The sequence below is a fragment of the Aethina tumida genome, chromosome 4 (assembly GCF_024364675.1).
Source record: "Aethina tumida isolate Nest 87 chromosome 4, icAetTumi1.1, whole genome shotgun sequence".
Taxonomy (NCBI): Eukaryota; Metazoa; Arthropoda; class Insecta; order Coleoptera; family Nitidulidae; genus Aethina; species Aethina tumida.
Genome location: NC_065438.1, coordinates 25,370,443 through 25,384,832, shown reverse-complemented (window position 1 = coordinate 25,384,832; position 14,390 = coordinate 25,370,443). Strand labels below are relative to the sequence as shown.

General features: G+C 36.7%; 1 protein-coding gene across 2 annotated transcripts in view; it reads right to left on the bottom strand.

Moving 5' to 3' along the window:
* Positions 1 to 217: 217 nt before the first annotated feature.
* The window catches only part of LOC109600576 (FERM, ARHGEF and pleckstrin domain-containing protein 2), an 82,059-nt gene continuing 67,886 nt past the window's right edge, over positions 218 to 14,390 (bottom strand). The window contains exons 10-17 of one of the 2 annotated variants that reach the window (XM_020016743.2): positions 13,857 to 14,192; positions 2,341 to 2,708; positions 2,082 to 2,282; positions 1,835 to 2,021; positions 1,528 to 1,778; positions 1,332 to 1,467; positions 737 to 1,280; positions 218 to 681 (exon numbers count right to left, since the gene is read on the bottom strand). In XM_020016743.2, coding sequence (XP_019872302.1) covers positions 585 to 681; positions 737 to 1,280; positions 1,332 to 1,467; positions 1,528 to 1,778; positions 1,835 to 2,021; positions 2,082 to 2,282; positions 2,341 to 2,708; positions 13,857 to 14,192 — 2,120 coding nt within the window. In that variant the 3' untranslated portion in view covers positions 218 to 584. Of the gene's footprint in view, positions 682 to 736; positions 1,281 to 1,331; positions 1,468 to 1,527; positions 1,779 to 1,834; positions 2,022 to 2,081; positions 2,283 to 2,340; positions 2,709 to 13,856; positions 14,193 to 14,390 lie in introns of those variants that run through there. The other variant, XM_020016744.2, reaches the window with a different exon arrangement.

Here is a 14,390-nt window from a genome sequence, read left to right as displayed (position 1 = left end):
TTATGGATGTAAGTGTTTAGACATACTCCAGTCACGTACTTATTGTTTATGCACCTTATTTAAATTACTGGTTTTAGTATTATATATTACTCTTTCATTTATTTATTATCATAAAAGCTAAATAAAACACAGAAAAACGTTGAATATTATTATTCAATATTATTTTAAATTACACAAATAATTAGTGATGACAATGATATGATCAAAAACAATTAAATAAAGTAAACAGTAAAATTTATTTAGTAAATATATTCCAACAGAAATGTAAATTTGTTATATAAGCTGCCTTATCATTTACGGAAGTACATTAATAAAAAATATACATTATATACAAAAATAACATAGAAAAATATGAAGGCACATTTAATTTGATAGGAATGACTGGTTTTCATTATTTTAATTAATACTTTGACATAAAGTACAAATGCAGCAATCAAATTTGATATTATTTTGACTTAAATATTAATAAATTAATTTTGATAACATAATTAATTATGTACAAGGTAAGAAATGAAACTAAAAACTATAATAATTAAATTAAACCCAAGAAATATAAAGTATAAATAATATGTTTGAGCCACTCATCACTTTTCTGGAGAATATTCAATGGAATTCTCATTTACTACCGGTATTTTCTTTTTTATCCTATGCTGAGTTGCGCTTCCAATTACTTCCATCCATCTGAAAGGCATACATTTGTTTAGTTAACGTTTAACAGCTTACTCACAACATTTACCTATTATATGTATATTCAGATTCCGCTCTGAAGAAGTAGACGTGATTCTTGTACTGCAGCTTGAAAACAAAATCTTTTCCTATTTGATCTTCAGGTAAAGGTGGACCCACAGCATACCCCAAAAGGGGCAAAGAAGCAAGAGGAAATTCGTCCAAACAGCCTTTATAAAAAAATAGACAAAACGATGTAAAAACAACCCACAGTTTCTGCCAGCCATTACTGCTTTTGAATTTTCTTAAGAGATAACCCGATAATTGGTTTTCCACCGCAAGTAGTTCATCTTTCATACTAATACTGGTACTTCTGTGCCAACACACGTGCACCGTCGTATTACTTCTTTGGGCGTGGGACTTGGTCTGGGTGCTGACTTCATTGCTGCTTTGGTCTATGTGTTCGTCTGAAGAGCTACAACTTTTTAAGCTCAGATAATTCACTTTGGTGTCTGATTTGTCTCTGGCTTGTTGAATTGCCGTAAGTAGATCGTTTTTCCATCTTTGCTTCTCTTCCGGCGAATTTGCTGCCACTGTAAGGGCTCTGTTGCCACCTACAGAAAAATACATTTAGAAATGTAAGGGAGATGAATGCATCAACTTACCGTAAATGACTAACCCATTGAATGACAACTCGCCTTCGGGTTCCTCAATAAGGACACCCCGTAATGGCATATGTCCGTGTACTTTGAATTGAAGAGTTGCTTGGGACCTCGACGTATACAATAGTATATCAGAAAACTAAATTAAAGAATGGAATTAAGATTATTTGCCCTTATAAACTTAATCGTCAAGTCTTACCAAGAAGAACATCCTCTGTTGGTATCCTTTTCTGGAATGTTTAAGTAAGCAGCCATGTCTTATAAATTTTCTACCAGTCTGTATTAAATTATCGAATCCCACAATATCCCGTTGCAATTCGATGAGTGTAGCAAGATTTTCGGAATGTTCCAAAGTTTCCGTGACCGGAACGATAATTTCCTTCAGTGTATCACAAGCGGTCAAGCAGTTCGTTCTATCTGGATGGTTGGGTCCATAATGTTTAAGAAGTCCTGAAGCAAATACACACTTAAATAATGTATTAATCGTTAAAAAACTAATAACTTACTTTGTAAAAGGGATTGATACTGTAAAAGTCTATGCAGAGGCTTCAACACAAACGTCGTCAGTGGAAGATAGCAAACCTTCTGCGTCTCAAAGTCTCGATAAAATTGTTCAAACCGCGCATTTTGTTTGAAGGCAGTATCAAGTGTTTCCAGAACCGATAAGTGACTGTCCAAATATTCTTCATAAATCTGTAAAAAATAGAAAATTTAGTATATATATTAAATTCATCAACGTTTTCCAAAACTTACCGGCAGGAGTGGCGGCAAATGTATTAACAGAACATCCGCGATCTTTCCTGATCCTTTGGGACCACCGCGGCCGTCCCAACCATGCAATCTTTGTTCCAAATCTTTAACCAACAGACCATGAGCTTGTGCCAATGGTCCAATAAGTGCGAAGAGATTTGAACATTCTTCTGGTTCCTCCCTACCTACTTCTTCTCTGAACCACTAAAGGGCAATAAGGAAATTGATATTTTTTCAGTTTGTTATGTATTATTTTGCTTACCACATTTATTACATCCAAATCCTTCTTGTACGTGAGTTCAGTCATTAAAATTTCTTTCGCAATATAATACGTCTTATCAGTAGGCCTACTTTTCTTTTTAACTTCACCCTCTATTTCAGCGATAATAGTCGTCGTATTTGTTCCGTTCGTATTAGCATTTATACTATTCATCAGCTGTTCTTTGGCGAAATTTCTTATTGGACTGTCATCTATTTTAGACGTGGTGTAATCTCCATTGGTGGCGTTCATCGATATGTCGGAAATGTTGCCGTTGACTTTTTTAACATTTGGCGTTGAGGAATAGAAGTTATTATTCTCGATGTAAGAAACGTCGTTGCCATTTTTCTTATCCAGTAACTTTTGCTCATCTGAAAACAGGTGTCGGTTAATTTTTTTGAACCAGTGTACATAGTTAACGAAACAAGCACATTAAAAAATGGGAAATCTGGGTGCAGTGCGTTATTTAAAACATTGAGTTTTATAAAGTGATTAATTGACTGGTTTGAAGTTTTGTTTTAGATAACACACAAGATATTAAAATAATAAACAACATCAAATAAAATTTCTGATTTATAAATATTCATTTCGTAAATCTACGCAGATAACGTCACTATAATGATAACATAAGAAAGAAATCACAAAATAAAGCTATAAAATGAACCATGCAACAATTATCTCACCTCTTTCCAATGTTAAGGCAAGTATAATAAGCGATATATTGAACAAATGAAAGTAATTAAGCAAATTGTATGATTTATTGTGAAATGAAATTTACATGTTGATCCTGTATATTCATCAATGAGAGTAACTGATTGTACATGGCAAAAAAATATGTACAAATATACCTTTCAACAAATAACACGACTTTACATGCTTATAGCACAATCAACAGAAATCGTATAAAGGTTACATCCCTAAACACAGTAGAATAAAACAAACATTTTTGAATAACCTGTCATTTACACATGACTAAACTAACACTAGAATATTATATCAACAACTTTACAAATATCACAAAAACGTAAACAGGGACAAGGGTAGATAAAAAGGGGTAAATTGTATATTGACTATAAGTCATTTAATGATTGGATTATTATTCAATTGCTTCGTATCGAACTTCATTAGGCCTGTCATTCGATCAAATAATTACCATAATTAAAAAACATAAATTCACTGGTGAAATACATGTGACACTACAATTAAAATAGTTATTTATATATTTATTGCATATCTGCTTTGTTATATATTCACGTATTTTTTAATAGTATTATAGTAGAATATTACTGACTAGAGTCACAAGTATTTATTGCAAACATTTTTATTTAAGATTCTAAGCAACACAACATTTCAAACGAGATTCTATAAAAATAAGTTTTAGACCGTTTGTTACTGTAATATTTTTTAAAATAAGTGTTCACATATCATAAAAACTTAGCTTCATACAGGGATGAATTTATGCACCCCACAAATTTCATTACACCGATTTAATTAGCCAATTTTTACTGCGTTTAAGCTTCCAACGAATAATGCGATAAGTATTCATCCCCGTATTAAATTTCCCCTACTGGAAATAATTGAACAATATTGTTTTAATTGTTTGTTTGATTTTAGTTTTGAAAATTTCACAACAGTTTTATGTACATTTATTTTTCAGTCTTCATAACTTGCACATACACTAATATTGATTGCAAAAATTTTACAAAATTTTGCAGTCTCCATGGTGAGTTTTATCGAAAATTGTGCGTTTTGAAGAAATATTGATCAGAAACTTATGCAAAATTTTGCTTTCAATGTTATATATTTTTCATGTACCCCCAATTTTTACACAAAATTTATTAAATAACAAAAACAGATCGTTCGTATTAATTCGTATTCGGATGAAAAGTTTAGATCCAAACATTTGCAAAAATGGTATTAAATAATCATCGAAATTTCATTGACTTTGAAATGTAAATCTTCCTAATCAATATTCTATTTACTAAATAATGGGCAGTTAAACTACATAACATAAGCATTTCTCAGATCACCAAACGACTGCAAGATTTTGTGCTAATAAGGTGAAGACAGAAGTGATAGATTTGTAAATGTTTATACCATTAGATGTTAATAATGTTACCACAGACCAATCGCAAAATTTGGCACACCGTTTTTTTGGCACATCTTTTAGTCTTCGTAACTTCGAATTTTAAAGTATATAAAAAGTTTGTTTACTATACCTAGAAAAACGGGTATTTAAATATTGCAGTGCAATATATAATAAACGTATATATTTGGCATTAATAATGAGCAAATGGTTATTTAAAAATAGTGCACGAATCAACGGAAGTCCGATTTTGTATTGTAACTCGTTGGTGTGTTTTTTCTCGTTAATTTACTTTATATGAGACCTATTAATTGCAAATCTAGAAAATTGTTTAAATTACGTATCGGTTTCTTCTTAATCAACAAAACAAAAACATTTTGAAATAGTATGCACAAAGTTTGGATTATTGTAATGTAGTGGTGCTAACAGTTACACATTTATAAATTGAATGGTTGAAAAAACCGAAACGTGACATCAAACTCTCGTTAATTTCGCATCAAACCAGCAATTGTATAACCTAAATTTTATCTTAACAAACTCTCAAAACACCAATAAATATTAAAATTTGGTATATAGTTAAAATTACGTAAATTGTACTAATAATTAGAATGCTTGCCATGATGACATACATATTAACTAAACTAAACTCCTATATCACATTAAAATCAAATATGTGAAGGCTGTTCGGCCTCAAAATCGTCTTCTAGAAGCGGTGGGGGTATTGACGTAACATCGAAACCTTCAGCCACTTCGAACCGTTCATCCTCCTCTTTTTCCATGCGGAATATATCCGAACCTGACTGTGAATCACCATCGGGGAAATAACCCTCCTCAAGTGCCTCTGAATACTGCACCGGACTATCTTCCGCTAGTACTCCTTCATACTGAAAATTGGAGGCCATCTCCTCCATGTTTCGGTGACGTATGTACTCATTGTATTCAGTGAGTCCAGCCTCGTGCTCTACAAAATAGTATTCGTCGACAGTGCTTTGTTCTCTCTCCAGTTTGAGCTTTCTTTGATTTTGCGTTTGCCTTTTCCTTCTGCATGCCCGCCGATCTCTTTCCGATTTGCTCCTAGGGGATTCTATCGAACTGGTGGAATCATTTTCGCTCGGCGGACTCTTGGCCATGCAAATGCTTTTTGATACAGGCTTCTTGTGGCTTCTGGTTAAAGGAACTGTAGCAGTCTTATTGATAGGTATAGGGCTGGTTCCTGCTAACGGGGTAGATTCTGAACTTAAACTACTGGAATAATACGGTGAACATTTCGCCAATTTTAGCGGTACTTTAATTTGTCGATCTAAACTTTTACTTTGACCTTGATGTTTTTGCATGTATTTTTGCTTATCCTTATCATATCTTTGTATGTGCACGGTTCTCTGTTCTATTGAACTGTCAGTGTCTGAATGCACATTCAGTGGTATGACTATGGGTCTTTCGGTAGATTTAGTAAAGTACTTTTGCTCACTACGTGATGGTAAACTGCTAGAAAACATGGATAAGTCTTCAGAAGGTATATTTTTGGGACTTTGTAAAGATTTTTGGTCATGTACACTCAATTCTTCTACATCTATACTGGTGCCCATGCGGGAAACACACTGCCTCTCTGGCAAACTACTACTGAAATATTGTTGTTGAGCATTGTCAGAATTTGACCACTCAGATATAGTAGGTATCAAATCTGTCAATGTACTATCCCCAGTCGACGTTGTGGAAGACAATTTCTGGAATTGTATACTGGTAACATTCTGGGCCTTTAACGTATTACTGTTACTACTCGACCATTCTGATATAGACTGTGCAATATCAGTTAATGAATTTTCATCACTTTTTAGTCCTGAACTACTCTTCGTCGTACCGCTGTTACTCGACAAATTCTGGAATTTTACTGTCGTAGTGCTATTAGACCACTCCGATAAACTCAGTGCTATGGAGGTATCTTCAGAATGAGAACTGTGAGTGCATTTTGTCGGTTTTAGAGCGTACCGAACAGTGCCATCTTCTAAATTTGTACCCATTGAACTGGTACAGTCTTCTTCTGAATAGGAACTGTGAGATCCTCTGGGAGATTCGGGTTTTAACTGGTACGAATCATCTGAACTACGTCTCATTGCCGTCTGCGGTCTCAGTTCATTCCTAGACATATCCACAGCATCAGTAAAAACGTCATCGTTTAAATTTGATAAATTTAGATCCTCATCCGAATTTGATCCTTGTGATTCTGATTTTCTTAACGTAATTTTAATTCCGCTCGGTCCAACACTTAAACTTTCCGAGAAACTTTCGCTTATATGTTCGGTGGGAACATTTTCGTAAGTATGAGTTTTATCTGTATCCATGTCAAGAGTTCTGTTTTCGTTATCAGAATTTGATTCATTATCATAGGTACTAATAGAATCTACATGAACTTTACACGCCTCCTGGGGAGGTGTTATATAATATGTCTCGACATTTTCAACTATGGGGGCGTGATCCGTGACACTTGAAGGAGGACTTGGCCATTGTTCCGATTCCTGGCTTTTCAAGGAGCCTCTCAATCCAAATGTTTTCGGTATATTTGCCTTTGGTGCAATAAATACCTGAGTCGTTTGTTGGGAAGTATCGGAACTAGGCACTTCGTGCATTGCAAGTAATGGTTTTTGACCTTGATTCGGTATATCTGGTAGAGGCCACTCATCACTCTCTTGACTACTTGATCTTTTGCTTTCTTTATATTCTGGCTCAAAACATTCTTCATCAATTATAGTGTCATCAGAATTTTGTCGTTTCAATCTAAGACCTCTTTCAGATATAATTTCTATGTCGTCAATTGACAATTCAGCCATTTCTGCTGACGTTCTTCGATCATCAGAAATTTGTCTTTGTAATAAACTGCTACTAATATTTGACATTTTCTCATAACTAATTTTATCACTTGCTTTACTTTTGTCACTGAACTTCGTGTCTGGTAATTCATTGGTAGGCGTTTTCTTATCTTGTTCAGATAATCGGGCATTATTGTGGGAACCAGAACTAACACTGCCTTGTTGATTACTTGATTCCATGGACTCATCATTCAAACTGTCGCTTTGAGTACTTGCTTTTGTTGAATCTTCTTCCAGACTAGATTTCTCAGAATTTGTGCTCCTTTCAGATATTCTGGACAATGTTCGAGAAAGATAGCCTGGACCAGCATAATTAGATAGAATGTCTGATCCCAAATTGATAATGCCTGAAGTTAATGAAGGGTAATTTAAGTTTGCCGGGAAATTAGCGAGATCCTCTGGTAAATCGGTGTCGTCTCTGGTGGGTGTTATATCACTGTCTGGTCTATAATAAACATCGGAAAGGTTTGTAAAATCTCCAGAATTGTCTCTGCATAAAAAATATTCTTGTTTTTCTGTATCTTGATCAGGTGGTAAAAGGTTGTCCTCAAAACTTTCTGAACCTGAACTGTCTAATGGGAACGGTTTCCAAGTGGAACTTAGTTCCTTAGGAATATCCCCAGATTTTTGCATGCGATGTGCAACACCTAAACTCCCAGAACTAGATTCGGTATCAAGGGAGTTTCTAGATTCAGTAGATAATTTTTCAACGGACTGTAATGATGGTTTATCCAAAGAATACACCCCATTTTTCCGTTTGTCTGATAAAGAATCATCAATTGACGAAACACTTTTTTCATTTGAAGACATCTTTTTTGATAATTTCTTGTGTAACTTCTGGGCAAGTTCAGAATCACTAGACCATTTTTCTTCGAATGGATAAGGAACTTTTTTATATTTTCCATTACTATCAGCTTCATCAGCATTCCTTTGGAACTCCTGACTGGGTCCTGCCTCTGCCTCTGGTATATCAGCTGCTTCGTCGGAAGAATTACTTCCTTCCAACTTTTGGGATATTGATTCCTCATCAATTGTAAATGCTCGCCCCAATACACATATCCTGGGACTTCTAGGACTTCTGGGAGGTTCTGAATCAGGTGAACCTTTATCTAGTTGGTCCCTGGTGCCAAACATTTCTATAGTTTGGCTCAACCCAATTGCCCTTCCCATTGAGCAACTTGCACTAGATTCATCGGTTTCTTTAATATTATTACCAGGGCTTCCATCTTTTTCGCCACTAGTCCAAGAACCTGTTGTATCACTTGATCTCGATTGATCTGAACTTCTTTTAAGTAAATCCAATTTATTAATTCTATCTGTTGTTAATAAATTTCCAGATTTGTCATCCGGTTCTTGCCTTATGTCCTCCTCAGGCTGTGGCTCCTCTTTAATTTCGATTGTTGCCATTTGTTTTTCTGGTGAATCAAGGGCATTATCGTAGTCTAACGAGCTCTCAGCACCAATATACTCGTCGCATTCTACAGTCATCCATGAACCAGTATCTTCTGATCTACTTCTCTCGATGCTGAGTCTATGTACAGAATTTCTTTGTTCATCTACAGCCAGAAGATTTCTGTCTATATCTTCGCACTTTAATTCACTAACTTCAGTCAATGATTCATCTTCGCTGGTTATTCGAACAAGATTCTCAGGAATTTCCTCAATCTGCTCTTTTTTAGGCCTATGTGTTTCTAGTTTCTTTCTAATGAACTTGGCGACGGTGGCTGAAGCCTTTTGCATTTCTGCAATAAGTTGTGCATCCTGCTCGGATTTATGTGAAGAATCTCCAGAGTCATCTATATATTTAATGTCAAGAGAATTACCCAAACTAACTTTTTCAATACTAGACCGCGAGTCTGAAGAACTCTTGGGTTCCAACTTACAAAGATCTGGTGGCTTTGGAGATGTACGCGATTCAAAAAAATCGTCGGATTTATGAATAACTTGTATGTTTTCTAGTTTAGCACTTTTTTCAGCTTCTTCAATAGTTGATTTGTTAAGTTCATCAACAGAGAGCCACACATCTAAACTAGTGCCCTCCAAAATAATTTTATCATCTCCTTCCGTTGTAAGAGGAGTTCCATGAACATCGACGGTTACAGTTTCTTGAATTCCCGCGTTCTCGGGAGAAGCTTCTTTGAGATCCCTTGCTTGAATGGATGAAATGGTTTCAGGTTGAAAATCAAATTCGTTATCCTTAAAGTCGTCTTTTGTTTTACTATCTAGATCTAAGCTTTTTCCTAACCTCTGAACAGTTTTAGCACCTTCCTCGTCATCTCCAGTTAAATTCAGATCCAGACTCTTGGTTATCTTTTTGTCTAATTTTTTAGGAGATTTAGTTATTATAATTGCTTCTTCTAGTGAAACACTTGGTTCAATAGTATTAATACTTATTTCTAGGCGGCCATGTCTTTCTCTGACACTTTCCTCCACTTGTGGGAACACGGGAAGTACATCTTTAACTGGACTTTTAATAGTTTTAGTTTGCTTTATAGCTGTCTCATAAAGCATTTGTTGTTTTTCTTTTCGCTTTGCTATATCAGTATCACTATCTTCTTGTGACCTTGTTCTTTCTTTACTACTCATTCTACGTAATTCCAATTTCTCTAAAGATCTAGCTTTCTCTTTACTGATGCCTTTTTTTGTTGGGTCGCTATCTTGGCTTTTTGTTTTATTCGTGTCTATTAATGAAGTTGGAGGTTTTGGTGGTAGAGATTTTTGATCTGGTGGATGTTCATGCTCTCGTTTCGGTGGCAAAGCAGGTTTGGTATTTAAAGTAGTAGGTTTTTGAACTTTGACAGCTTTAGGCGGTAATGGTTTTAAAACAGATCTTTCCTTCATAGGTTCCTTTGACGCTATTTTATTAACAGCCGCCTTCGACTTAATTTGCTTAGATGCATACATTTTTGTTTGAACTGTAGTTTTAGGCACTTTCTTTGATTTAATAACTTCTGGAACAATTTGATCCCGTTCTACTTTGATTGGTTTTTCTTTCGCTTTGGTGGGTTCTTTGAGAAGATCTTTAACTGAACCTTCTTTAGAAACTACTTTAATTTCTGGTTTTGGTGCTATAATTGGTGTAGGTTTCATAACAGGTGGTTTTTCTTGAACAGGGGTTTTCTCACCTTCGTCAGTCATCGATTTGTCACTGGTAATTTCTTCAGAAGTTCCACGAAACTGATCTTCTTCTTCAACGGTGTCATCTTTACTTGAAAAGGCATTTAATGGAGGTAGTCTACTAACTGGAATCACAGGCGCATCTAAGCTTTTGGCTCTTCGACCGGGAAGTGGCGATTCTAAAGCTTGTTGTTTTTGCAGAAGAGAAAATGCTGTACCTTCAGATAAATTTAATCTTGCATGAGCAAATAATAAAGGGCTTTGTCCTTTTCTGCGTAGCGAAGGTGATAATATTTCAGTAATTTTCGTCCTTGATGGTACTCTTAAATCTTTTATGTCTTCTTCGATATCAGCATTTAATAAAATTTTCTCTCTCTCTCTTTCGGCGTCAAGATCAGACAATTCTTTGTTGACATTTAATTCTTCCTTTAAAGTTTCATCATTTGATCTTTCACCATCTCCATCCAATTCATCTACAGTGTTAAGCACATCTGGTACTTCAGCAAAAACAGGTTGCAAATCTGTGGTTTGTATGTTAAAATCATCTTCGGAACTAGGAATTGAAAATGATCTCTCAGAAATTCTTCTGAGTTCTGTTTGGAGATTTGGATCCAATCCATTATCATACTGTTTATCAGTTTTTTTACGAGTAGTTGGTGGGGATCCCTCTACCTCTGTAGAAGACATTGTATATTGCAGATATTTTCTTTCTGATTCAAATTTTAATATTGATTCCATTTCTTTTCTCATCTGCGGAGGAGAAAATTCAATTCTAGTTGGTGTCGCTTCAGTACTGCCAAACACATCGTCAGAATCTAATGACTCATCATCAGAACTAAATGATGTAATTCTTACTTTAGTTTTATTTACTTTACCACCTTTTCCTTTACCTGGTTGCATACGAGGTTTAATGATACGTTTTGGTTTTATATCAGTTTTAATTTTACTTTCTTTTGGCTTTAATTTATCGTCCAATGATTCCTTATTTTCTTCTGATTTAGGTTGTTGGACCGGTTCTATAGTCTTTGTAAGATCTTTTCTGTTTTGTCTGTCATTTTGCATAATAAATATTTTATGTAGTGGTTTTAAGCTTTCAGTTTTTGAACTTGTTGGCGAATCGCTTTCTATTTGACTCAGCTTAGAATTAAGTGCCTCTAAAAGTACAGGATCAATATGGGTAATATCTCTTTTCGGACTAGAGAGGTGCTGAACTGGCACAACACTTTTATCAACCTCCAAAGTCACCGGATCAACTTTAGAGAGGTCAATATTTTGAGTAAATAAAAATGAGGATTCTGGTTCAACATCCGCTGACTTGGCTTTTACTTTAGATTTAGCTTTCAATTCGTCTACCAATTTTGTTTTCTCTTGACTCTCTGGTGCGGGTTTCTTTGGAGGACTAGTCTCGGGTTCAGTTTTATCCAGTTTAACTTCATCTTTGGCCGCAGTACCGTTCATTACGTGTCTCTTATGTAATACATACGAAATATCATCGTCCTTGGGTGGCAAGTTTATGAAATCAGATTGTGTTTTTGCACCCAAAACTTCGAATTGGCTTTTGGGAACTTCGAATTTAGTTTTTTGACCTTGCACTTCACGTTTTAAAATGTCAAAATGACCGAATTCAGCTGTGGGCAATTCAAAGTGGGTTCCTTTGTATTTTGTGATTGGAGGAGCACTAGGTATCTGCTTATATAAGTAATCTTCGTCGCTGGATTCATAGGGAGTCAAATCAATAGACTTTTGGTGCATAAGAAGTCTTCGTGCAGAAGAAAGTCGTTGTCTGGCAAGTGAGTTCGGATCTGATTTGGTTCGTTCAATGGGTTGGTGAAGAGGTATTTCGTGAATACTTCTGGGTTCAATTTCCATAAACACATCTCGGTAGTTTTTTCGTTGCTTGCTTTCTGGTTTAACGTCGTCTATATTTGGAACAACACTAAAACTATGATCGGGGCATATATCTAGATCGCTACTTTCTTGTAATGATTGAATTTTATCTTCATCGAAACTAAATATATTGCTTTCAGATTCAGTCGACCGTTGTCCGCTTTGATGTTTCGGCCACTCAATCTCTGTAGGTACTCCTGGCAATGTTTCGGGCCAAATGTGAGTGGTTTCGGATTTGTTCGAGTGATAGGATGACTTTTGGGTTCGAGGAATAGTGTTTTGTTCCAGCAGACGATTAGATCTGATATTTTGTTCTGTTTCAACGTTTTGTAAACTGATGGAATGAACACGGGATGTTTCTTTCTTAAAATCGCTAACTTCGATTGGATCTCGTCGTTTCTGCGTGCCGTAATTTCGTTCGAAATTAATCTTTCTGTCGTAATCTTTTTTAAAGAATTTCTCGTCAATTTTAGAAGTTGCGTCGTAATATTCGCTTTTCGATTCCATGCTAGATGATCTTGATTCGAAGTAGTCATTTCTCTTGTGAATGTTTTCGGCGCTTTTGTTTTTACGTATTTTTTTAGTTTCATAATCGCTTTTGGATTCTTGACTGGATGTTCTTGAACCGATGGAACGCTCTCGTTTCTTAAGACTTTCTTTGCTGGATTTTGATGTTTTGGAATCGTAATAATCACTTTTTGATTCGAGACTGGACGTGCGCGAGCCACTTTTCCAGTGACGGTAGAAGCTGCCATCTGATTTACGCGGAATAATCTCCCGAGGAAAGTCACGAGGATCTTCCATAGCAAATATGTCTGTGTAGACGTCATTGGTGCTTTTGCACTTGTGTCTTTTATCCTCGGAATCCGAATCAGACGGCATGTAATTGCCCGAATCAAGACTGCAGCTTCTGGTGTTGAGCGGCTTGGACTTCTTGTACTTGAATTCAGCCGAGTTGCTGTAATCATCGTCAGACTTTTCGAGTAGTTCATAACTATCGTGAGAAATATCATCTTGGGAATCTCGTAAGTCGTAATTTCCTGGATCTTCCATAGATTCTTGGGAATAGCTAGTCATACCTGGGTAACTACTTGAATATACTTTCTGATCTGGTACCATAATGTCTTGATGTATTTCTAAGCTACTATCGCGGGAACTTGTGTATAATGTGTGGTGATCGTCGTAACGAGTAATAGGCGATTCTAGTTTACGTTCTTCAAAGCTAATTACGGCTTTTTCAATAGGTTTAGGAGGCTTAGCTCGGCGCTTGGCCTGACCGGACTCCTCAAAGCTAAAATCGTAAAGGTCGCGACAACTGGCACTTCGTTGCCAGAGTTGACGCTTGGGAAGTGACGTGGCGGAATATACGTATTCGTAGTGAACGTTGGAGGACTGCGCGGACGAGCTTTTGGGGTTGAGGTCATTTTGCGATTGGGTCTGTGAGGGACAGATGTTAGTAAAGTTGTTAGTGGCAGGGAGAGGATGGTCGAGCGAGCCCTCCGATTTGTGACTAGAGGGCATCCGAACAGTGGAAGTGTGAGTGTGGCGGGACGTGGTGATGATACCTGTATCTGCCCTGTGAACTGCTGCGTGGACGGCGTGGAGTTGCGACGCCATGGCAGATGGGGGCGGTCTGGATGTGGGGCGGTGGTCCTCGGAGGGTGTATGCAGCGGGCTCGTAGTCGCAGAAGTCGCGGGCGACGGCGATCGCGTCGTCGGAGGAGGTGAGGGCGAGCTCGTCGTCTGAACAAGCTGCGTGGTAGGCCTGGTGTCGGGGACCGAGCTCCAGCACGTAGCTGTGGCGAGGTGGCGAGAGGCTGATCTCGTCGTCGGAGAACCCGGTGCCGCCGCCACAGTTGCGCCCATCGACCCCAACGAAGCCGATAGTTTGGATACTTCCACTGTGTGCCAGCAAATAAACCCATCATCTAACGTTCTACTTTACTACTATCTAACACTACTGTACACTCATATATCCAATTCATTAGGTAATAGGTTTATGTATTTATATGACAAGTATGTGGGAAATTTGTTCAAACCTCCATAGGATGTCTCAGGCAATTGCTTAATAATAATAATTACTAAGAAACTGGTTACAA